At 39.2% G+C, this 25,652-nt stretch overlaps 1 protein-coding gene across 1 annotated transcript; it reads right to left on the bottom strand.

Annotated features, from left to right (window-relative positions):
* Window positions 1-8,801: 8,801 nt before the first annotated feature.
* Window positions 8,802-24,548, bottom strand: scamp2 (secretory carrier membrane protein 2). The gene is made up of 9 exons (XM_085282886.1): window positions 24,383-24,548; window positions 17,902-17,979; window positions 17,561-17,626; window positions 15,901-16,012; window positions 15,217-15,345; window positions 14,806-14,965; window positions 14,221-14,322; window positions 12,798-12,915; window positions 8,802-10,598 (listed from the first exon to the last, which is right to left on the bottom strand). Exons 1-9 carry the CDS (start codon window positions 24,437-24,439, stop codon window positions 10,449-10,451), a joined length of 972 nt encoding a protein of 323 aa, XP_085139012.1. The 5' UTR covers window positions 24,440-24,548; the 3' UTR covers window positions 8,802-10,448.
* Between the last annotated feature and the right edge of the window lie 1,104 nt (window positions 24,549-25,652).

The following is a 25,652-nucleotide window of genomic DNA, read 5'->3' as shown; positions in this document are numbered from 1 at the left end:
GAACGAGGGGAAGAGCCTGGTAGGGTGGGGGCGGGAGTGGAGGATGAGGATGGAGGACGCTGAGAGGTGAGGAAGGGGAGGGAGGTGAAGACAGGTGATAGCAAACGGGCCAGAAATCCAAAAGAAATTTCCGCCTAAACTTTCAAAATAAGAGCGCTTTCGTGAAAGTGCTGTTTTATACATTTAGCAAGCCGGATCCAATCCGTTATTTTAGTTTTGTTACATTTGTGATGTTTTACTTATAAATCATATAAAATTATATTCAAGGTGCGATATGTGGGGGGGGGGGGAGAAAACAAATCTGAGCTGCTGTCAGTGTAATGTTTATCAATTCTGCAAGTCTCAATTTAATTTTATTTATACAGCACCAAATCACAACAACAGTCGCCTCAAGGCGCTTTGTATTGTAAGGTAGACCCTACAATAATACACAAACTTGAACTATGAACTTGAACTAACGGCAGATGAAAAAGAGCAGATGATTCTCTGCTACAGAGTTACGGTGAAGGAAATAATAATTTGATGATTATGATGATTATGATTATTCTGAATTTTCTCACCCTCAAAGAAAGGAACAGTCTACAATGTTAGATTCATTTTAATAGAGGGAGACAAAGTATCAATCAAAAAATTCACATTAAATATAAGGTATTAACTGATTTGTGTGTCACTGAGTGAAATAAGTATTCCTTCCCCTACAATCCAACCAGAAGTCTGGCTCCCACAGATTGGGTGTGTGCCCATGTGATATACGGTTTACAATCAATTAATCACAGATATACTACACTAAATTGGTTTAAAATCTTGAAGCACCTGCAAGGTCCCACTGTTCAAGCAAGCAGCAGTACAGGTCCATCTTAAATCTACCAGTAAGTGCTAAATGATTCAGTGAAGGCTTGGGAGAAAGTGCTGTGGGGGGAGAAGAAGTATAAATTGAGTTATTTTGCATAAACTAGACCCGCAATGATTGGAGAAGACAAATGCTTAGTGTTGTAAAGGTTCACCTTTCAGCACATTCACTTCACTGGATGCACCTCGTTTCTTTTCCTCACCTTTGATTGGGTGTGGTGCTTTCCCTTAATTGCGCTCACCTGCCACTCGTTATATAAGGACTGCACTCACCTACAGCTCATGCTTTCTTCACTCCCACATGGGGCAGCAGCTGAGGTGAGTTTCTGTATTATTTTGAGTTACTTAAAATCTCACTATTTCCTTTCAGAGATAGCATTCCATGTGTGTCTTTCCATTGCTCATTATTCAATAAAATGAAAACCCTGCAAGTGATTGCTGACTGTTCATTCTCATCCTGACCGGATGAGCCCCTGATGGTAACAATCTCCAACCTCCTCTGAACCTTCCTCCAAAACACTTAGTATGACCAAAGCTTCGAGTTACCAAGAAACTTAAAGGATTTAAAGTGTCTAAAAATAGGAGTGAGCCAAAATCCCTCATGAGATGTGTGCAAACCTGGTGGACCAAACATCTCACTGCTGTGCTTGCCAAAAGGATTTCACCACCAAGTCATATTTTCACTCAGTTACATGCAGTGTTGGTCAAGTTACTTGAAAAAGTAATCAGTAACTAATTACTGATTACTTCCCCAAAAAAGTAATCCTGCTACTCTGATTACTTATTTTCAAAAGTAATTAATTACTTAATTACTTTTTAAAAACTATTTACAACCTGAATAGGTGATAAAGCGATAGATCTTTCAACCCAATTCTACCATCATACAATGTAATCAAATGGAAAAGTCCCTTTTTAAAACTTGTGTTATTAGTTTTAATCTTTATGCATCAAGCAAAAATTTAATTAAATTTTATATGCAACATTCTCTGACTGGAAGAAATTTGTTTAATATTTAAACCTATTTTCTGCACATTCCAGCACATAAACTAATTTGTGTTTACACTCAGTCTTTCAAATAGATGCAAGTAAAACACAGCAGAAAATAAAGTCAAAGACTCAGCGGTCCTTTTGCTCTATTTTCACCTGTAAAGCAGGAGTTGGGTAGGCGGAGGTTTACCCTGGTGCAGGTGTGCTGCGGTCAGTTGAAGAATCCGCGAGTTTGAGTTTCCCATTACGTCATAGCGCACTTGGTGCTTGCTTGGAAGTTTAGGGGTTTTTTTCGCTGTAAAAAGAAGTTTTCTTCCCACGCACGATGGACGCTAATGTTTTTGTCACTTTTTATGGAATCAAACTCAAAGTAAGGTCAGTACTTCCACGCTTTAAACGCTGCACGCTCATACTCTCTCCCACAATGATATATTATCCATTGTTGATCTGCACACAGCTGTTGTCACAAACGTCGCACTCGCTTACGTTTTGACCCTATGCAACCCGGATCCGATCATGGTATGACGGTGTGAACGGCACAAATCCGATATTTTCAAATCCCATCTGGGTCACTTTCGTATGTGGTAGCTACTGAATCCGAAACATATCCGATGTCTTAGAAAGCGACTGCTGTTTGAACAGTCATGTCGCATTAAATCAGTCTTTTACGTCACTGACACAAGACAGACGCCAATTATCAGCGCTGGAGAAGACATCGCAAACGCTTCCTGGCCAATAAGTGTAGATGTTAGTGAAACTGTTGGGAAGACAACAAACGTGAACATTTTATTTGTACTGTATAATCTGCAGATTCTGACAAATCTGCAACTATCCTTTGAAGCACCGCTCCTCTAAAACAGCAATAAGGATCATTATTAGGTCATCTACATTATTATGTAAATAACAAAACTTAAAGCAAAAATTGGGAAACGTAAAGTCCGAAGTCTTTATATTAAGGGCATCAGTCAAACAATATTGTTTGCTCTGGGTCTAAACAGAGCACGTTGTGTGTGACGTTCTTTTGCGCATGCGGGCCGCTTTAAGCGTTCACACTAGAGCGCGTTTGCTGTCGCAATTTATTTGTAGTGTGAACAAGCAGACAAAAAAAAAAAAATCTGATTTGATCAAAAAAAATCGGAATTGAGCATTAACACCTGCAGTGTGAAAGTAGCCTAAGGAATGTTGACAACGCAACCCGGGAAGAGAGTTACACCTCAGGAAAGATTTTTATAGCCATATAGATATTACACTAGCTACCAAAGCCCACAGGCTCGTTATTAACAGCAGAGGTGAGGCAGATCAGTTTTACAAATCAAAATTAAGAAAAACTAAAAGCATAGAACTGTAAGATCAGAAATTCTTAGGGTAGCAGGGCTAAGACTGCAACACTCTTATTTAAAACACTTTTAACAAACAGTGATTAAAACAGGCTCGCTACCACAGTGCTACCCTAGTAAAATAACTCAATAAAATAACTAAACAAAACGGTGGAGACAGACCAGTTGAGGAGGCAACCTACAGAGAGGAGCGTCCAAGGGTGCCACCAATTACTCACCCGTGTAGTTCCACTGCAAACCTCACTGTCACTCACATTGCACCATTTAGATTTCAATCTACCCATGCCCGGTGTGTACACTCATGCATCGGGGAGGGGATTCCACCTCACGTGCCTAGCCCCTCAACAAGCGGCCGCACCTCCACTAAAGCAACAAAACAAAGCAATAACTAGTTGAACAAATTAGTAAAAGATGAATAAAACAAAGACACCCTAAGTTACAGTTCTTTATAAAAGATTGATTAAAATGTATAAAACAATTTGGAGTAAAAGACCATAAAACTAGGAGTCAGGTGAGGCCACTCCATAAACGTTTGTAAGATGACAACAAAACAGAATAAAACTAAACAATACAGCAGCAGTATGGCACAATCCTGTAACAAAAGAGGGAAACAGTCATCAAGGTCCACTCTACTACACACAAACACAACACAAAAGTCCCACTGACCACTATCTAAAGGGCAATACTGAAATGAGCAGCTTTCCTGAGATCTGCAGTGCTTAGCTGCCTAACGCTCTCAGCCACCTTGGATGGGAAAAGACTACCAAGTGCCTCCACATGGTTGTGAAGCACAGCTGTTTCTTATAAGGTTGCTAATTATCAGCTGGGAAGGTGTGGATGTTAGTGCTGCATTTGCGGACATTATGTAAAATCCTACCCCAAAATCTACTTCACTACATTTGTAAGTGTGCAATTTTACAGTCACCAGGGGATCAAACAATTACTTCCCCCGACTGTAAATCATATTGTAGAAGGTAACAGCAAGTATCAAAGATTAAAGATGTCTGTCTTTGTGGCATCAGTCTGTTAGAGAAAGTGCTCTACTGCCTGTCCAGTAAGTGGTGAAGAGGGGGGTCAGGATTATCCCTGATGGATAACAGTTTGTTCACAGCTCCAAATGTTTCCATTTTACAGCCAATCACAGAACCAGCCCTCCCAATCAGTTTTTTCAGTCTTTTGGTGTCACCAGCTTCAATGCTCATCAGACCAGAGCAAAGTGTCCTGTCTGCCACAACAGACTGACAGAAAATTCCCCGCATTTTGATTGAGAAGTTGAAGGATCTCAGCTTTATGAAATAGTGCACTGTGTTGGTTTCTTTGTACTCCTCCTACCCTGCACCTATACATCTAACCACTGCAGAGTATTTGTGTAGGTGGCATGGCCTAGACCCAGAGTTGTACTGGAAGTCTTAGATGAACAACAATGATGATTTCTGTAAATATTTGTAAAGTAAGATGAGCTAATGACAGCCAATCACAAGTATTTGCCCTCAGTGTCAAAGTCACATCCACCACTCACTTTTCATGGACTGATTCTGTATATAGCACTTTTCTACTCTATCTGAGCACTCAAAGCGCTTTATACAACTTACCTCATTCACCCATTCAAAGGGATTGAACGATCAACCTTCTGATTAGAATGTGACCTGCTCTACCTCCTGAGCTACAGCTACCCCATGCTTTCAAAACGCCAAGATGCTAACACCAAAAACACTTAGCTCAGAACTTCATAACACGACTTCACTAACCAGTGGATGTCATGTGACCGTCTTCACTTTTTATACCATCTATGGATGCAGCACTTACAACGGTTACACGTTTAATACAATATCAAAAGCATCGAGTGTGTCGTTCACAACATTGTTGTAGATTTTCTCCGGATAACCCTCTCCCCACCCGACACCATCCTCCAATGGTAGCCTGACTCAGCAGAACACTGTGGCTCAACCAAGCCTCCAAATGCTGACCCAGCCTTCCAGCTCCCCGTACTTCAGTCAGATTGAGCATCCATGAGAAGTATGAAGGTCCAGACTGGCAGCACACAAGTCACAAGTCCTGGTGTCAGAAAGCACACGTTACCCCCAATGTCATGTATCCATGTGCCAACAGGTCAGAGCTTTTAACTGGCACAAAGGGGACCTTACACAGATGGTTTACGTGTAGCATGTTTATGCCCACATGTCTCCTCTTACACTGTATGAATGTTCAATTAGGTTTGTTTTTTGTTTTTTTGTTTGTTTTCTTTGTTTTGTCGTGGGGTTGTTTTTTTGGAGGGGGGGGGGGGTTAAAAGCAAAACTCTAGGCTCTAGGCAAGTGAGAGTTATAGAAGTAAAGCTTGATCAGACTGCTCTAAACATCAGTCAGGCACTAATTCTGCCTCCCAGTCTTAACTCTGGATTCAGATGGTGTCTAGTAGAATGGATGCAGTGCAGAGGACTTATTCAAATGATCTGCAGAAAATTCAAGTTTCTTCAGACTTTAAATGTCTTTAGCACACAGTGAGGACAAACTGATGAAAACACAAAAAGAACACAGCATTAAAATAGGCTTGCTTGCTTCCTTCCTTCCTTCCTTCCTTCCTTCCTTCCTTCCTTCCTTCCTTTCTTTCTTTCTGCTCACACAAATGATCCTCATTCAGCTTTTTCCTGGTTGACCTTGAGCTTGGCACATTTTGGAGCGTAGTGGAGGGAATCTCAGCATAAACTGTCAGCACCACACTGAGAGGATAACACGAAGGTTTGCATCAACTACTGGCTTTTGTCTCCCTCTACCTACAAACAACATAATACATGGCAGGAGCTGGTGGTGAAGGACTGAACATATATGACTGTTTATGCATTTACATCTTTTTTGCTTTTGCTCAATAAGCATCTTTCGATGCCAGTGTTAAAAATAAAAGCAGCACTTGCGCTTCATCATGTTTGGTAAGGTTACTGGATATTACAGTTAGCTGTCTGTAATATCCAGTAACTTTACAGGAGCTCCAGTCAAAAAAGGCAGAAATAAACTGTGTGTAGCATCCCACCCTGTGTGGATACCTCACCACAGGCTTTTGCTGCAAGTCTCTCTGACAGTGAGTCAGCACTTCTAACCACACAGCACCTAACCACAGCCATGCTTCCCTCTAGTGGTAAAACTACAGTCTTTTGTCTCACCACACTTTAGCAGATGATGTAATCCATGTGCAGTTGTATTATGTCAAGGCTGACTCACCTGAATGTACAGTGCTGGCTCTTTTTATAAACTGGAAAGCATTTCTTGGTGTATTTGTTTTTCTCCTCCGATGGAGGAGGAGGAGAAATGCGTCTTTCTTTAAATAAATTGACGATTATTTTATTGACACTGACTTGCTGCTATTCACTTGGGGATCCGATATTCTGATCTGGTCAGTACTTCAGAGAAGTAGCAGAGAAGAACATTTTGATGCACAGTTAAGATTAAAGCAGCTAACGTATAGCAGGGCTCTACCTCGCCATCTTTTGGACAAACTGTGTTTAAAAGCCATTGTTGTCAAACTGATGCTGAAACTCTGCATCTCTGTGACACAGCTGATTACTTTTTTATTCTACACACATCAACCTCAACCCCAGAGAACTTTTTAAAACTGGCAGAATTTATATGTGACTCAAATGTTGTGAAACAAGTTGTGAAAAATATCAATTAAGAAGCCTTAAAAGTGCTTTTAGTTAACTGTAAGTACATATATTTTAATAGTTGTGCAAATATTTTTTCTACCTTGGCTGAATTGACTCTTTTCATTGAGAGTACACTGGAATAGCTGCAGGATGTGCACAGCAGTTCCTAGTGGATTACTGTTTCCTTCTGTAGCTTTCACCTTGCGCTGCAGACGTTGATAAAGAGAATCTCTGTCTCCACCTTTAATAACATTAACAGTGCCTGTCTGCTCGGGCAGCCATGCTGTCTGGTCCCGTTGTCGATGGCTTTATTTGATGGAAAGTAGTTTCAGCTATTTTGAGCTCCAGATGGAGGCTGGAGAAAGCACACAGACAGGCAGGCAGATGGTCAAAGGAGAGCGGTCATGGTCTTAGCGCAGACTCTCCACAGACTGTCTGGATCACTGCAGACCCAACCTGGTCACGTAGGTCTCCCTCTCCATCCACCGAGGAGGGGGATCTATTAAAGACCACTGTTGTCTACAGTATGTTGCATTTAGTTAAATGTGCTTGCTAATTAAGATTTTAATTTAAATAATCTTATATCGATTCATTAATTCCTGAAATCAATTTTTAAATATAAAAGTATTTTTCCGAGTATGAAAGAGGTAGCCACCCAGGAGTGAAGTAACCTGGCTGCACATGAACCATCATGGCTACTCCACTGAAGGCGCCACCAAGCCTTCACTGTCTCCAGTGAAAAGCTGGACAAAAGCAAAGGCATATGGAAGATGTGCAAAATGGAGCTGAAATACTGTGGAAATACCACAAATCTCAGAAGTAAATAAAAAGCTAAATAAAAAGTGCATTATTGTAACTGCTTTAGGATCTGTTCTTAATTTTAAAATTAATATATTTAATTTACAAGCTTTAAAGGGTTCTTTCTACAGCACATTTCCGATATAAATGATCATAATTATAATATTTCTGGCTGAGTTAAAATTGAATTGAGTCGAATAAAATTGTGAAAGAGAACTGAATTGGTTGTAGAAATCTGTGACAATACCCAGCCATGCTCTGAGGCATGAATGTGAACATGAGTGGTCATTTGCCTCTATGTGATGGTCCTGTGATTGACTGGTGACCTCTCCAAGGTGTACCCTGCCTCTCACCTTATCTCAGCTGCTGTTGGACAACTCAGTAAACAATTTGAGAAATGGATGGATGCCGGTAACACCTCAGAACTCTGATTAAAGCATCCGATGTGATATCCCTGCAGCTCTAGTTCACTCATTGCCCCTCAGCCATAAAAGGCTAATGGGTTATTGGCATGGACACCCAAGTTTGTGAATGCGATAACTTGAGAATCAGACAATGTAGGAGTTTCAAATTGATGCCATAGGTTTAGCCACGGACATCTCCGATAAGTCTGAATCTGTGACCTCAACCTCAAAGTCAAGGTCAGAGGTCAAGCTTTCAGAAAATCTTCTGAATGAGATTGAGAATGAGTTTTCATATCAAAGGTGCATCTACTAGGAGGCTGAGGGGTAGCACTGGTGTCCACAATACAGATAAATTTCTGTTACATATTGTAGCAACTAAGCATCAATATATCAACTTTCTTCCCCCAAATTTTTGATTTGCAACACTAAGCAAAACATTATCTTTGTTCTATCATACTAGTTCAAATTGTTACCCAATTTAAAGGTATGTGACATTTATGGATTAAAATACTTAAGCTTTAATAATATTCAAACTCATATTGATGCAGTACCATTGTCTTCACGTCACTGGTATTATGTCTCCTTTGATCATGTCAGATGTTGGGCTAATGCTAATGTGAACCGATTACTTTTTAGATAACATGTACTTTATTGCGTCCAGATGCAGGAAATTCTTTTGTTCATATCCACCATCCACCCTCCGTACACGTCCAAACCTTCTCAACTGTGTCTCCATATTGCTCAATCGCTAATGTTCTGTAAAACTAAAAAAAGGAAAGTAAGGAAAACAGTTTTAAATTAAAGCAAAGAAATTTTAATAGACGCTAAAATACAAAATCCAGATCTGCATTCAGAAATGTGTGAATTTAAAACCATATTTACTATACATGTGTAAATAAGCTCAAACCTCCAATCAGACTGTTATGCGGTGCAGGAATGTCATAAAAAAACATTCAAATTTGCACTTGTCATTTAGGAACATGTTACATCCAAGCTGATGCTTTGAAACAGTACAATCAATAAACACGCACACACACATGTTTTTTAATACATGAAATCAGGTAGAAAATATACACCAGCACACAAATAATTTAGAGCTCAGTGGACAAGTTACAGGAATACAAGGAAGATGTTCCACTATTTCCAAGAAGAAATGAAAATACCGCAGCTGTTTACTGAAACTGGATGTGTTCTGAGGAGGATGAAATGTATCATATTCACACTGCTTTGGCATACATCTAATCAGATACATATCTGATTTCTCAGAAATCAGAATATCCGACTTACTTTCTGATTGTTGTTAAATATTCACACCGTTTAAAAAAATCATTGCAAATTTTCTAACATTTCTCCTGCATTAAATGTTAGTAAATTTAAAAAAATACTCTAGCTTGGATGGACTCAGTCCATTAAAGAATCTATATGAAATATTGATCTACTTATTTTAATCAGAAAAATGTTCCATTTTTATATTCAGTACTCGTTTGGTTTCCTTAGAAACATCTCTTAAACAAGGTAGTGAGAAGACATAGCTGAAGCTGCTAAAAAATAAGAAAAAAATGAATGTGATCCTGATAACATTTGTAAATATTACCAGTTCAGCAAGAATATTCGGCTGGAGAAAAACAAACAAACAAAAAAAAAAGGACATCAGAACCTCAGTCTGCCGAATTAGATTAAAAAAAAAAAAAAAATCTGAGTACAAGCATGAAATGATGTGGAGCGATGTGGTTTCCTCTGTGGATGCACTTGGTTATGTAGAAATCATGAGCTAACTACCAAGATCATCTTACTCCAGGTTTAAGTCATTTTGTGCAATAACATCCAAAGAATATCCAAAACTTTAAGGCCACACAGATTACAATTAGCACGATCTGTCAGATCCATTTCTTCCTCATTAGACTGAAAACGTGCAGCAAACAAAAGCAAAGAGATATGCTTCCAGGACAAAATACATGTCAATCAATGACAAACACTTCATCTTATTTATATTACAGGATATTCCATCAGTGTGGAGGACCGCAAGCTCACTGCACCCACATGAAATGTAAAATATTTATATTTTATGTACAAGAAATGCTGAAATAGCACTGAGTCAACTTCATGCTTTACACTCCAGTTTGCACTTTCCCTCCACTGCTTGCTTTTTTGTTTGTTTGTTTTTTTTTAAAAACACCCACTTCAGACGATATAACTCTGCATAGCACACACTGAAAGTGACAAGCAAAAGGAGATACAGGGAAATGCTCATGGTGAAGGGTGAAGGAGCTTAACCTGGCTCAGGGTCTGTACATTATGAGGTCAAATTCTTATTTCCAGAAATCTGGCCGATGGCTTCAAAAGGCTCATTTGTTCAGCTTTAGTTTAATTAATTATCCAGACCTGATAATGTACAGACATTGACCTGCTAAACAAGCTCAGTTTAGCTAAATCTACCATTAGTTGGTTGCCTGGAAGGCTCCCTGGGCAGCAGAGGAAGCTGTTCCAGCAGCAGCAGTTTGGAAGGTTTTACTGGTGAAGACGCCCTGAGAGAACTCCTGCTGCGCCTTCTGGAAACTGGCCCCAGTACGTCGGTACATGCTGTGGACCTGAGGAGGAAGAAATTGTGAGAAAATTGCTGTTTAAACAGGTAGGTCATCCCTGTATGGGAGGAGACACCAAACGAGCTACAGTGGGGCAAAAAAGTATTTAGTCAGCCACCGATTGTGCAAGTTCCCCCACTTAAAATGATGACAGAGGTCAGTAATTTGCACCAGAGGTACACTTCAACTGTGAGAGACAGAATGTGAAAAAAAAAAAAAATCCATGAATTCACATGGTAGGATTTGTAAAGAATTTATTCGTAAATTAGGGTGGAAAATAAGTATTTGGTCACCTCAAACAAGGAAAATCTCTGGCTCTCACAGACCTGTAACGTCTTCTGTAAGAAGCTTTTCTGTCCCCCACTCGTTACCTGTATGAATGGCACCTGTTTGAACTCATCATCTGTATAAAAGACACCTGTCCACAGCCTCAAACAGTCAGACTCCAAACTCCGCCATGGCCAAGACCAAAGAGCGTTCGAAGGACACCAGGAAAAGTATTGTAGACCTGCACCAGACTGGGAAGAGTGAATCTTCAATAGGCAAGCAGCTTGGTGTGAAAAAATCAACTGTGGGAGCAATCATCAGAAAATGGAAGACATACAAGACCACTGATAATCTCCCTCGATCTGGGGCTCCACGCAAGATCTCATCCCGTGGGGTCAAAATGATCATGAGAACGGTGAGCAAAGATCCCAGAACCACACGGGGGGACCTGGTGAATGACCTGCAGAGAGCTGGGAGAATGTCATGTGGTCAGATGAAACCAAAGTAGAACTTTTTGGTATAAACTCAACTCGTCGTGTTTGGAGGACGAAGAATACTGAGTTGCATCCCAAGAACACCATACCTACTGTGAAGCATGGGGGTGGAAACATCATGCTATGGGGCTGTTTTTCTGCCAAGGGGACAGGACGACTGATCCGTGTTAAGGACAGAATGAATGGGGCCATGTATCGTGAGATTTTGAGCCAAAACCTCCTTCCATCAGTGAGAACTTTGAAGATGAAACGAGGCTGGGTCTTCCAACATGACAATGATCCAAAACACACCGCCCGGGCAACAAAGGAGTGGCTCCGTAAGAAGCATTTGAAAGTCCTGGAGTGGCCTAGCCAGTCTCCAGACCTCAACCCCATAGAAAATCTGTGGCGGGAGTTGAAAGTCCGTGTTGCTCTGCGACAGCCCCAAAACATCACTGCTCTCGAGAAGATCTGCATGGAGGAATGGGCCAAAATACCAGCTACTGTGTGTGCAAACCTGGTAAAGACCTATAGTAAACGTTTGACCTCTGTTATTGCCAACAAAGGTTATGTTACAAAGTATTGAGTTGTATTTTTGTTATTGACCAAATACTTATTTTCCACCCTGATTTACGAATAAATTCTTTACAAATCCTACCATGTGGATTCATGGATTTTTTTTTTCACATTCTGTCTCTCACAGTTGAAGTGTACCTCTGGTGCAAATTACTGACCTCTGTCATCATTTTAGGTGGGGGAACTTGCACAATCGGTGGCTGACTAAATACATTTTTGCCCCACTGTACCTCTGCTGGAAAATAAATCCCGCTTCGGCCTGGTACTGCATGAGGTCTCTTCCTACTAAAAATCATCAAGTACGGCTCATAGGGGATCAACTGATTTTGGCTTCTCTCTAACATAAAGCAATTTGCAATGACAATTTTGATCTGGTGCTACAAAAATGAAGTGGAATTATTATTTTATTTCTAAATTGAATTTAGCAGGCAGCACAACAAGAGGGTTCCTGGTTCAAACATGCTGGCCAGATGGGTTTCTCTCTGGATACACTGGTTTCTTCCCACAGACTAGAGATAAGCATGTCGTATTTCTAAAAATGCCTTAGATGTGAGTGTGAATGACGGTCTTTCTCTCTGTGTTAGCCTTGTGACACAATGGTGACCTGTCCAGGATCTACCTTGCTTCTTGCCCTATTAGAAGCATAGGGCTGGGATAGGCTCCTGAACTGGACACACATGTAAGAATGAATGAATGGCTGGAATTCCATTTCATTGTGATTGGTGCACTTGAAGGATTTGGACTGGTGTTAACCAAAAATCAACCATAACATTACACAGACATCTAGCAACTGTTGATTAGTGAGTCAACAAGTAAAATAACCAGAGATAAAAACTGTGTTCTGAAGAAAATTAAGAAAAAAAGAAAAGAAAAGTGAGGCAACTCTTACCATCTTGAGCAGAATGACAGACATCACAGCGCACAAAGTGAAGAGGATGGCCACTATGATCATGATGATTCCCACTGCACGGTGTTCACTGATGATAGTGAATGCAGAGAGCCAACCACTGCAACAAACAGCAGAGTTTTAGGTGATCTTATGAACAGCATCAGTGAAACTTAAAATTGTATTCAACAGAAGGAAACATACAACATACAGCGTACAACACATGTACGCTGCTATATTCGATTTGAGGAGAAGAGAAGAATGTGTTTTGGAAGCAGCCGGACAAAAACAAATGCCAACCACTGGTTAAATAATTAACGTGAAATAAATGAACATCACTGCCCTCATTTTCTGTTGCTCTTATTCTTCTTTTTACCTTTAAAACTCTGTTTGACTTTAATACATTTATAATTAATTTGATCGTAATATTAAGAAGTTAAAAAAATAGGAAAAAAACAACAACAAACAAACACAAAGTAAAAAACAGCAGGTTAGTATTTAAAATGGATCACTGGTTAAAGAGCAGAGGTTATGACACCGTATTCTGATGCAGTTTAAGCTGAAACACATTTAGATTGGGAAAAGAGAACAAAGAAATGGTGGGGTAACAGACTGCAAGCAGCAGAAACTTACAGAGTTACCCGCAGACAGAGAGGCAGCAGGCTAGAGGCTGAAGAATGGAAAGTTTCTGTCGTGAGAGATGAAAGATTGCAGAAAATGAAGGAAAGAGAGAGGACGGCAGCTGACAGGCCAAATGACCGGTAATAGTTCTGATTATTTAACGCAACAAATCACAAGCACACAAAACACTTTGTCAGTCAGGGGGACACGATCACAACGTGAATACTCCCGCGAAACCAGTTATTTTATTATCTATTCATAAGCTCTTATGAGATTCATACATACTATGAATTAATATTAATATAAACATAATTATTCTGTCAAAATTATATGTTAAATTATAACATTTGTTCGAACTTGAACTTAAAATATACTTATTGCAATTTCTGGTGTTTAAAAATAGTTTTTTAAACTTCTAAATTTCACTAAAGCCGCCAACAGAATATGAAATAACTGTTACGACTTTATATCCAAAATGTCTGTGGTTTGTGATGAAGATGCACAAACTGAAATTGAAATAGGACTCTGATTTACTTTCATGCAATGCATATATCTACCATAACATGCTGGACTAATATAAGCTTTATTTATAGAGATATGTAATTAAATACAGATTAGAGTTTAAAAAAAATAATTTGAAATTTGCAGAGGGTAATAAAAAAAAAGCTATCCTATTATATCCTTAACATATTATTTCAAGTATATGCTTAAAAACCATAAACGTAATGCCCACATATTTACTTTTGAAGAAGCCATCTGGAAAACTAAAGTTTTTATTGAAAAATAGGACATACATGACACTCACCTGTTGCCCCAGTGGGGTATGCCTATTGACTGGATGATGAAGATTACCACTTGGCAAAAAAACACAAAGAAGAACAAGAAGAAGCTGAAGGAGCTGTCAGTCCTGAAAAAAAGAGGAAAAAACCATCCATTAAACTTTCAGACTTAGAAAACACATTTATATCAGGAGTACAGTTATATGAATGTAAGTGACATGTGCAAGTGCAAATCTTTACCATGGCAACGCTGTAATATAAATGTAATGTGTGAAATACACACTGTGACAGCACAAAAATTACAAGGGAAAGCGAATACATCTGGCGCAGACGCATTATCGTTGTTACAAAAAGTATCAAAGTTATCAGACATTTTTCTTTTTGTTCACAGCAGTTGATCGAAACTTAAAAATAAACTCACAGGGTTTTTTGTTAAATTTATACACAATACATTTGGGAACAAACATTTCAAAAGCTAATGCATTAATGTACACGTCTGTAAAATCCAGATGAAAAAATGCCTTTTAAGCAGAGTTCTTAAAAACACACATCACTGTCCACACACGGGGTCAAATGATGCATACAGTACCTTTCATGATGGGGGGACTCACCTGAAGGCCTTGTAGACGGGTCGGTACCAGCAGAGGAAGGAGCAGGGAGCAAAGAGGATGAGCCAGAGAATGGAGAGACCAAAGTCCACACCATTGCTTGAAGCCGTGGTGAAGAAAGCCAAACATGCCAGCAGGTTGAGGAACAGAGTCACACAGTTGACTGAGGACGACAGTAGAGAGAGTCAGTGATTGTATTCTAGTCAGAATTTCAGTATCATGTATGTATACAGCAAAGAAGAACAAAAACTAAACAGTACTGGCTGGAGTGTTTTTCCCATCACACCAACCGGTGTTGTTAAGAAGTGATTTTAGGGTACATTTTTACACCGATTCAGAGCTTCAAACCTTCCTGAAAGGTTTTTACTTCTCAGACTTCCAATGTCCGCCCCCCTAAAAATGTAATGTGCTTACACATCCAGAGGTAGTACATCATCTTGCAGACTCTCTGGCACTCTGGGGGGATTTCCTCTGAGAAGTCCTGGTAAAAACATGGTTTGATGGGGAAGAACTTTGGAAGTGGAGGCCAGTTGTTCTCTTTACCTGTCGAGTCAAGAGATAACATCAGCATGGCAAACTATAAATACAAGACAGCAGATATATCATGAGCACGAATAGAGTTTAACAAAAAGCAACCGGTGGTTATTTTTAAAATACTGACACATTCATCTGAGTCATTTACGCAAGTGTGTGGGAGTCAATGTACAGCAGCATTCCTACCTAAGCAGGCTGGATAATGTCACTGCTGTGCCTCTGGAACATAACTGCACTGTTTACATAAACCTATCTAAGCATCTGCTTTTTAAACTAAAAACTTATCACCGCAAGTTTACATCAGCAGATGCAGCACATGAAGACACATTTCACCAAACATTCAGTCATTCACCAGAGTTGATAATTAACAGATAATGATCTTCATATTATTGTTATAGCTCTTTGCAGACCTATTGATATGAATATCAGAGCCAAAAAAAAAAAAAAAAAAAGCCAGTGAGTGCAAGGATGTAGTTTTATATTTGTCTTTGGTACATAATGCCCACGTTGCAAATCATTGTCTGTTATCAGGGCGCTGTGCTGAGGAGTTTTGTTTTTAATGACCTGTCGGGCCTCTGCTCTGTAGCTCATGCTCTCTGCGGTCCAGCTCGGCAGCTTTCCTCTCCAGCTCTTCCTGCTGCCTCAGCAGGTTGGCCTGAGCTGCAGCAGCAGTTACCTGAAAAAGGAGGAAACGCTTCACTCAACCACCACATTAGATGCACAGAAAATTACCTAAGCCACTGTCAGGAAACTCCGATTTCATGCAAATAGCAAGGAAACGGTGCAGAAATGATTCACTTCACATATAAGCTTTCTAGTTTCAGTTTTTAACACCCAAGACAGCAATCAGTCGCTGTGAGCTACTTCAATAAACACTCTGAATTGCATCTGTTTTCACAGGCATCTAAAAGGGTGTACTTGACTTTTAAATGACATATTACAGGAAATACATATTCATGGTTATCATATCTGATCTCTGACTTGCCAGGAAGAGGTAGGATGCAGGTGATCTGTTTTGCTATTCATGAATATTTATAGGACAGAACAAAGAGCTTCATTATAATAATGTGTAAAGTGAGTAGATGTTTGTGTAGCAACCACACATCCTGACGTAAGGACCATACTGAGAGTCTGAAGGGACAGATTGCCCTTTAGACACATCCAGTTATTTTAGAATTCTAAAATGAGCCACGTGTTGCTAAAAAATGCAATTTCTAAACATTTTAGAATGTCTTTGTGCTGAATCCGTGTACCTGCTCTCATTTACTGTCTTAGCTGTTTGGTGGTTATTGAAATTTTGTGATTTTTCACCTGAGATTCTGGCATTTCGGGCAAAATAAATTTATATTTAAAAAACGATTCACAATTTTAATGAATCGATTTCACGTTATCCAAGCCAGAATCGATTTTAATCGATAAATCGATTATAAAAACCCACCCCTAATTAAAAGCTCAGTTTTGTGATCTTTTTGGCAAAATAAGGTTTGGACATTTAGTTCGATGTAGCAACTAAATGGCTTTGAGTAAAAGAAACGGCTACAGCATCTGTGTGAAAAAATAACTGTTAATTAAACAGGCAGGATAAGTAGAATTGGAACTTAAGAAAATACTCTTTCTTAGTGGTTTCCAAACTTTTAGTACCCAGAGCACAGCAGAGGGCAAGACAAAATGCACACCTCCATTCACACTGTCACTAAATAACATCCAATTGTCATCGTAGTTATTATGAGTTCTTCTAAATGTGCTGCAGTAGGAATATGTGATTAAGAGCCCATCTGTGATATCTAGACCTAGGATAAGAACTGAAATTTTTTAAATGTATTTATTGAATTTCAATAAATGGTCTTGCTCATCTTGGCTTAGATGTAGTGGTCTTCTACAGTAGGTTTGAGTTGCTCTCAAAAATGTTTTACTACCAGATGTATTTTTAGCTTGCTTTGCACAATGTTAGCATTAGCCAACCTCTCCTGACAGACTGGGGCCGTCTTACAGCTTCAGTAAACTGCAACTGAGTCTAATTCTGCTCTTTGTTGTCAATCAGGGCTTCGATGTATCTCAATCTCATAATTCCCACCATCCATCAACTGAAAAAACAGAGTGAGGTCACATAATTGTGCAATAATAATGCTAGATTGTTATAAAATCTCACCCACACCTGCTCATTCACCTTCATAAAAATATTTTTTTTAATCAGAGAAGTGGTGGGTTTGGTATAAATTCTCACCTGTGGACTGGGCTCTGTAGATGGCTGTAGCACAGCAGGAGATGTGGTGTGAGCTGCTAGTCCATCCTAAAAAACAACAATAAGCAAATAAAAGATTCAAATGCAACCAGTAAAAGAGAAGGAATACCAGGAAAACAACGCTAAGAAGATAAAGGGAATGGCGACATAAGCAGGCCAAGACCAAAAAATTGAAATGGTGAACTGAAAGATGGTGAGAAAAAACAAAAGATACAATATTTTGACAGGAAAACGAAATATTGAGGAAATGTGCAGATAAGACACCATCAAATGGTTTCAAAACCAACAAAATGAGTAGAAAATGTAGCTTCCAGATGTCTTACACTGGGTTGAGCAGAGAAAGGGTTGTACTGGTCAACTGGTTCGATGTTGGATTTTGTCACCTGAGTGACAGAGGGATCCTGGAAAAACAATAAAAATAATAATAAAAACACGTGCGCATCTTTATCAACTTATAATAATGAGTTACCTGAAAATCTACAAATACATTTTGATCCAATTTCTGTCTATGATGACAGCTTGGAAGTATTTCTTATCTTTGAGCTAAAAGCTGCAGAAATAAGTGTAGGTGCTATGCAGTAATGAAAAAGAGGCCTCTTGTACCAGGTTTGGTGAGCTGCTATTAGAGGTAAGTGCATTTACATGGCTTAACTGACATGGCTTAACTGAACAGTTTTGCAAGAATATAAATAAATATAAAATAAATATATATTTATAAATATAAATAAATAAAGAATATCAAGTTTATTTAGACTTAAAATCTACAAAGAAGAAATTCATTTAGTGCTGTTCATTTTCTCTCCAGAAGAACTCTTTGTTATAAGCTTTACCATTTCCTGAAACACTGAAAGCAACCCTCAAAAAGAAAAAAGCCGAGATTATGAAATCTCGTATCATGCTTTGCCAAAGTCATAAAGTAAAGTACAATAACATCCAGCAATAACCTCTGAGGTTCCTGGTAATATTACCCCTGGAGAAGCACTGGTAATCATTAAATGACTCTAGTGAGCTCAATATTGATTTAACCACTCTATAATATGAGAAGGCACTGCTTATTTTGACACGTCTGAGAAAAGAAAGTCAGGCCCTGATAAATTCCATCAATGCAGTTCAGTACATTTTACACACATGCACACAATTATAGATTTCTCTCAAAGCCTTTTAAGACCTTTTGGAGACCTTTTAAAGGCTTAAAAACATTATATTCACATACAGTTTTCTTCCTCCAATAAACCTTTTTATTAAGGAATTAAAACTGTAAAGCACAACCTAAATCTAAAATAAAAAACTAGAAAGCATGTTTTGACATCTGCACTGGATGATGACACTATTTTGGCAGCTTGTGGCATCCCAACACATGACCAAAAATTTTAATGATGCACTTTATATTGGCATGCAAAAACAAATATGAGGGGGGTAAAAAGGTACCAGGAAATTTTTATTCACACCAAAACTACAACAGTAACTGTGAATTCCTGCCATACATGACGCCACTTCAGCCCAACAGGGTCTCTGGAGCCTCCTGTGATGTACCGGTAACACGCATGTGTCGTGATGTAATTCAACAAGGGTCTGTCCTATTTGAAAGGAAGACGGTAAGATTTCTAGGATGTGCCAACAGCTTAATTGCAAATTGTCCTTTTGTATTTGTATTTAAGTGGTTGTCAGTCAATATCGGTAAGGACAACCAAAGAGACCCTGCAAAGAAAAATTACAGTCTCAATTAAACTTACACAAATATTTTATTGTTCTCCATCTTCCTGACACAGCTTCAGCTTCTGTTTAACTTAATTGCTACCACTTGTCCCAGTTACACCTGACACAATTATTTCTGATTTTTTTCTCCTCTCCAATCTATAGCCCCCGACGACGATGAGATTCTCTGATCCAGTACCTGAAGTTTTTAGACACACCTTTACACTCAGCAGTTCGCTCAGAATAAAGGCTCAAATTCAGCCCAGCTACAAATACCAGCTTTGAAAAAAAAAATCCAGGTCTTAAAATGGGACACAGCTCAAGATGTGTCGGGGGTGGGGCCCGTAGGCTCAGTCTGGAAAACTTGGCCTAGTTGTTCAGCAGCAGTAGTCAGAGTCTGAATCAGAGATGTCTTCAGGTAGATTGGAGAGATTTTTTTTCCTCCAAAAGGTTCAATAACTATAACCTACATAACCAGTGAAGGGGCTATCACAAAACTGAGTTAGCAGGTTTGTATTCTTTTCCTGTGTCCTAGTCAGAAGAGGTTCATGGTTTCTTTACAGAGGATGAACAGAAACTCCATACTGTCTGCTCCATGGCCATGTCTTGAGCAGACACACCACACGACATAGGCTGAACCAGCTTGTTTCTGATGGTGGTGCAACCTCTGGCCTGCTCTTCACGTCTTTCAGTAGGGAAAGTATCTGAGCCTTGATTTCTATGAATATCCCTTTGATATCTGGATTCTTCAGAGGGCTGGGCAGTGGAGTCAAACACTCCTTGTATTTGGAGCCCTAGTCAGTTCTTTTCTTCGTGAAGTCTAGCAGCAGCGAATTAGTTGACAGTTGACAATGGAAATAATGGCTTCCTAAGGCTCAGTTTGTTAAGCCCTCTGGGACTGAAAATTGAAGCAGCTGAACAAGTTCCAAAAACTGCAGTTCTTCTGATGGCCACTTGAGGTTTACTCAAAATGTGAGTTACAGTGGAAGGATATGCATATTTGATTTGGCACAGATTATTACATATTGTGTTTGCAACCCTCCCAATGACCTTTGTCTACTTCAGGTCTCGATTTCAGCAACATACCAACATGGCAGCAGCCACAACGGCAATATTTAAAATTCAGAAAGCAGAGGGTTATGCAACAGTAGCTATAACCACTGTCATATACATATATGAAATAAACAATTTACTGATAGGGTGTGGTGGTTGCTACTATGTTGTAAAATGTAACTTGTGCATATGTAGACTCATACCTTGTCCTCATTAAAACATTCCTTATAAAAGGTTTGAATGTAACTCAACAACCTGTGATGTTCTGGAAGAACCTGAAACTATGCTGTAAATTACTCTGACAAGGTCTCAGAGATAATCCCAGACTGGCACATAAAAAGAAACATCTAAACACATATATATACACACCAATATCTAATATTTACACTAGAACATATTGTAACAACTAAGCTTTTATTTGGAAATGATGGTGTACAATGCAGTCCTGAGAAATGCTGCATCTGCAAGTTTGTGTGAACTCGGTGGGTGATCAAAAACAAAAACTATGACACAGTAACAACTTCCAGAATCACTTCAATAATCTGGGACAAATTAGTCCTTCCTTTAAAAGGTTGACGGAACGAGTACTTCACATGACTACGTGACACGTCACTCACCAACAGTGTGATAAGAGCTCGCCTGCTTGTTAATATGTGCTTGTGACACACCTGTAAACATTCCCAGACGGCAACATAGAGACGTCTGAGTGAGATGATCAACAGCTAGCAATATAAAGGGAAAAGGGTGAATGGAATTAACCTCTAAACCCAACTTAAATGACCCATGATACATTTTACGAAACAACTCCTTGTTGCCTGCAAAGATATTCAAAGGCTCTCGTTCAAAACGTCTTTACCTAATTGCACAGGTAAAAAAAACATATGCTTAGTAAACAGCGAGGAGTGGCTTATTATACATCCTTTAGAGAGACAAACCGACAGCAGTGAATAAAGTAACTGATGACAGCAAACTTACACAGTCTCTGAAATGAAAACCGAGCTGGGACAAGCCTCAAACAAGAGGACAGCATCTTCAAAACAATAGACAGACATACAAAGATGCAGTTTTCCATATATGCCGATATATGGAAAACTGCATAAAGTATATAGATGACATGTAAACATGGCATATTTTAATACAAAAATAATACAGTGACTTTAACGCCTCTGTACAAGGAAACCGGACATGCTCTCATAACTGCTGATTCCCTAGGTGTGGCCATTTCAAAACAGCAGCTGGATACTACTACATTTTACATTAGATACCACAGCCATGGGGTGCAGGTTTAGCTCACTGGGTGAACAGGTGACCAAAAGCAGTATGGCATGGGTCCGTCTCCAACCCGCGACCTTTTGCTGCATGTATTCCCCTTTCTCTACCTGCTTTCCTAACCATAGGAAAGTGACACACCTGTAAACATTCCCACCCGTAAACATCTTCACTGCATCTGTCCAGCAAAGGCCCAAAAATAATAATTTAGATACCACAGTGCTACAAATGATAGAAGCACATGCTCAGAAAGGCCTACAGGGGGAAAAAGCAGCATAGTGCAGTCTGCAGTCCACAAACATGCACATTTTAACATTTTTAATATTCTTTCAAAGGTTGGTAACATGTTAAATATTTAATGTGACCACAGACAGCGAGCTTTTATGAATAGAACTGCTTTTCAGAGTACATATTATACTCCAGCTGCTACTAGGGTATTTATCCAGTCCACCCACCAAACAAACAGAAGTCTCCACTGACGTCACACCTATTGAACACTTGAGATAACAAAAGTTCCATTCTGCAATACTGTAAAAGCATAATGCCACTTAAATCTTACACAGAATAGTACCCACAGGTCATTGGTTTTGATTTGGAGTGTGATAAGAGCAATTTACTGTTAAATATGTCACACTAAATGTGAGGCCTGGTTGAACCTTGGACTCTGAATGCTCCTATAAACTGTTGCTCTCTCTGCAATAAGATGGATTTCTTAACATTTGGTAGAACTGAAAAACCCTAACAACAGCACGTGTGTGTTAACAGATGCAAACACCCACTTATCTATGCGGTTATTCAAATCTGACATCATGATCAAGCCATTGTGATTAATCTGCTAAGTTTCTATTCACCTTTTATGTTGCATTTTATCTAATTCTACACTTTCAAGAATGGCCACTGTTACTAAAATGTTACACTTCATTTCAAAAACTGTTAAATAAGGAGAGTTATGACAGGTTTAATTTTGTTTTTTTTACTTTATGAATTTCATATTGCATAATAAGAAGGAAAGATGGAAAACATAAACAGGTTCTTTACTACTGCAGAAACTAGGCTAACATATCTAGCTCATGTCCTAGAGAAAAAAAAGAAAACTTGTGGAGTGTGAGATAATTCCTGACAGACTTCAAAGGTTTCCGTGAAAGAGAAAGAGAAAACCTGATATAAAAGGACTGTTTCCCTGCATGTACATACACATGTACAATAAATCATGCATTCTTATATATACACATATATATGGATAAAAAATAACAAGCAAAAGATGATGGTTAACATTTTTAAATTGGTGCTCTTCCATTGTTGGGTTTGAAACTTCTGTGTGTTAAATACTGTGTTAAAGGAGTATGAGACACAGTGACAAAAACTAGGTTTTTAAAGAGTAACTTACATTAGGGATTAATCAATGTCAGAGTCTCCCTAACTGCTGCTGCCTCTGTGTCAGCCATTTATTTCATTTTCATCCTTTTTCTTGGCTGGCATAATATTAAATCACAGACTGGTGCATTTAAAGGGGTTGTCTACTCTTACAGAGTACTCAAAGCACTTAAAGACTAAAAGCCACATCTTCCTTTTCACACACATATTCACATTGTACTTTATTCTACTTGTCTTTTTCTATGACTTCTGTTACTTTCTTTCATTTTCAATTTCAGATGAGGACTAGGCAATAATGGAGGTAAAATTGCCCAAGGACACTTTTCCATGCAGACTGAAGCAGCCAGGGGTCAAACCACTTCCTTTATGAATGGCAAATAATTCTAGCTCCTGAGTGTACTACAAAGTACAATTAATGGGTCAGTGAGCTTGTCAAACCTAACGTGACAGTTTCTTGTGTCTCAAAAGTGGCTCTCTTCATAACTGGCCAAATTACCTTGGTAACTTAGACTGAACACATAGCCTTGTCCGGTAACCACCACTGTGATCCCCATTACCTCAGACTAGGGTTTTAGGTTTTGTCAAGCCTGCTAACACTAAGAAAACCTGGCTGTGTTTACAGTATACCCCTCAAAGCTTCAACACGTCTTTGTGAAAAAGCCAACAGAAACATTAATGACCAAATGTGAAATTCTGGGCTTGTTTCAGTTATTAACCCATTTTAGTGCAAGGGAACAAAAGAAAATCTATAAAGATATAGCAACTAAACACTCTTACTCTCACTATTTCTGAACATTTATCCAGAGAAAAATGTATGGGAACATGAGGATAAGAACATTCCCAGTAGGCTTTCCTACTATAAATCTGTTCATATAACTAAATATTATTTCAGTGCATATAAAGAAAGACCTTAGTTTGTCGCTCGCCCTTTTTAATATTTTAAAGTGAAGGGAGGACGTTCCTATTTCCACAAACAACTGGCCTACTATCAGACATCCTGTGTGCTAGAAGCTCTTTGTAGAGAGAAAACCAACAGTTTCGATAAACGTCACATTACAAACCACCAGAACTATCACAAATCACGTCTAAGACATTAGAAATACACACAATAATGTACATTATCTTCCGAAGGAAGCAGAAAATAGGTACTGTGGCTTAAAAAATATATCTGACACACATTTCAAGTTTAACTTCCTGCAACTAAACTCACAGGATATGCAGCCGTTTTACAAGCCACGTGATTGGTTAAAAAACTGTCAGTCACACTTCCTGCCAAATGGTTGCAATCCTCAAAGACGTAGGTTCCCGCCCCGACATCCACCCAACAAGTTTCCTGGCGTGCTGGCTACCGTTTAACTGCCGCCGTTTGATATGTCACCGACTGCGCCTTATAATCTCAGTCCTCGTACTTACATTGAAAGGGTTTTCGCTGGCAGTATCTGCGAACGGGTTGGTATCAAATTCCGACATTTTGAAAATGTTGCGAGGTGTTCTTTTTGTCTTCTCTGAAGGTGGAGTTAACAACAAACTCTTCCCTATCGCTTCTGGTGCCTGTACTACCACTTCCTCGAATAAAGTTTAAAGCGCATGCGCACTGAGCCAGTTGGACGATGACGTGTGCGTCAAATGATGCGCAGGTAATCAAAGCGCGCCACCTGCAACCCCTCTCGGCGCCGTTTGAGATTAAAAGCAAATTCCAGTTGTTATGTCTTATCATTTTTATTATTATTATTTATTTTCTTTACCTACATGTTAACCTTGTTTCTATCTTACTTCACTATATTGTGCAATTGTTAACCAGAATCAGAATACTTCATTGATCCCTAGGGGAAATTATGTTGGTTACAGTGCTCCAGTACAAACAGTAACAAAAATAGACAAAACAAGAAGTAAGAAATAGCACAATATATACATACATATAAGTCACTTACGACTAAATATCTGAATAAGAAAGAAGAGCATGTGCAAAAAGGATGTAGCTATTGCAGTATACAGTGTGTTCGGTGGATGAGTTGTACAGGGAGATGGCCACAGACAGGAATGATTTCCTGTGTCGTTCAGTGGTGCTTTTTGGTAATCTCAGTCTCTCACTGAACGTGCTCCTGTGGCTAGCCAGCATGTCATGGAGTGGGTGGGAGGAATTATCCAACATTGTCTTTATCTTGGACAACATTCGCCTCTCCGTCACCACCTTAAGAGAGTCCACCTCCATCCCCACAACATTGCTGGCCTTGCAGATCGGTGTATTGAGTCTGTTGGCATCAGCAGCCCCTCAACCTGCTGCCCCAGCATGCAACAGTGTAGAGGATAGCTCTGGCCACAACAGACTTGGAGAAAATCCTGAGCATTGCATTGAGCATAACGATGTTGATATGAGTCCATGGCTTATATTGTAGATGTTATTTGAGTTTTTGTTATTAAAAACCCCCACAATCTTATTTACCCAACAAACTGATTACTAAACTAATAATGACAACAACAACAACAACAATAATAATAATAAAGTATTAATAAACTATTTGTGAATCCTGTGGATGCCTCTGCATTTCTTCCTTTGCTAAATCCATGAATCTTCTCTGAGGTCTTCCTCTTTTTCGCATCCTTCTGTAGTTGCAGTTTGCACATCACCCTTGTTCTTGAAAATTCATATCAGTGCACTTCACCTCCTTTCTTCAGGCATCCT

This window comes from Mchenga conophoros, linkage group LG7, assembly GCF_057382185.1.
Source record: "Mchenga conophoros isolate Kocher_MC1m ecotype Shallow Benthic linkage group LG7, M_conophoros_male_GT1.1, whole genome shotgun sequence".
Lineage (NCBI taxonomy): Eukaryota > Metazoa > Chordata > Actinopteri > Cichliformes > Cichlidae > Mchenga > Mchenga conophoros.
The sequence above is the reverse complement of the archived record's forward strand: the minus strand, read 5'-3'. Positions and strand labels throughout refer to the sequence as shown.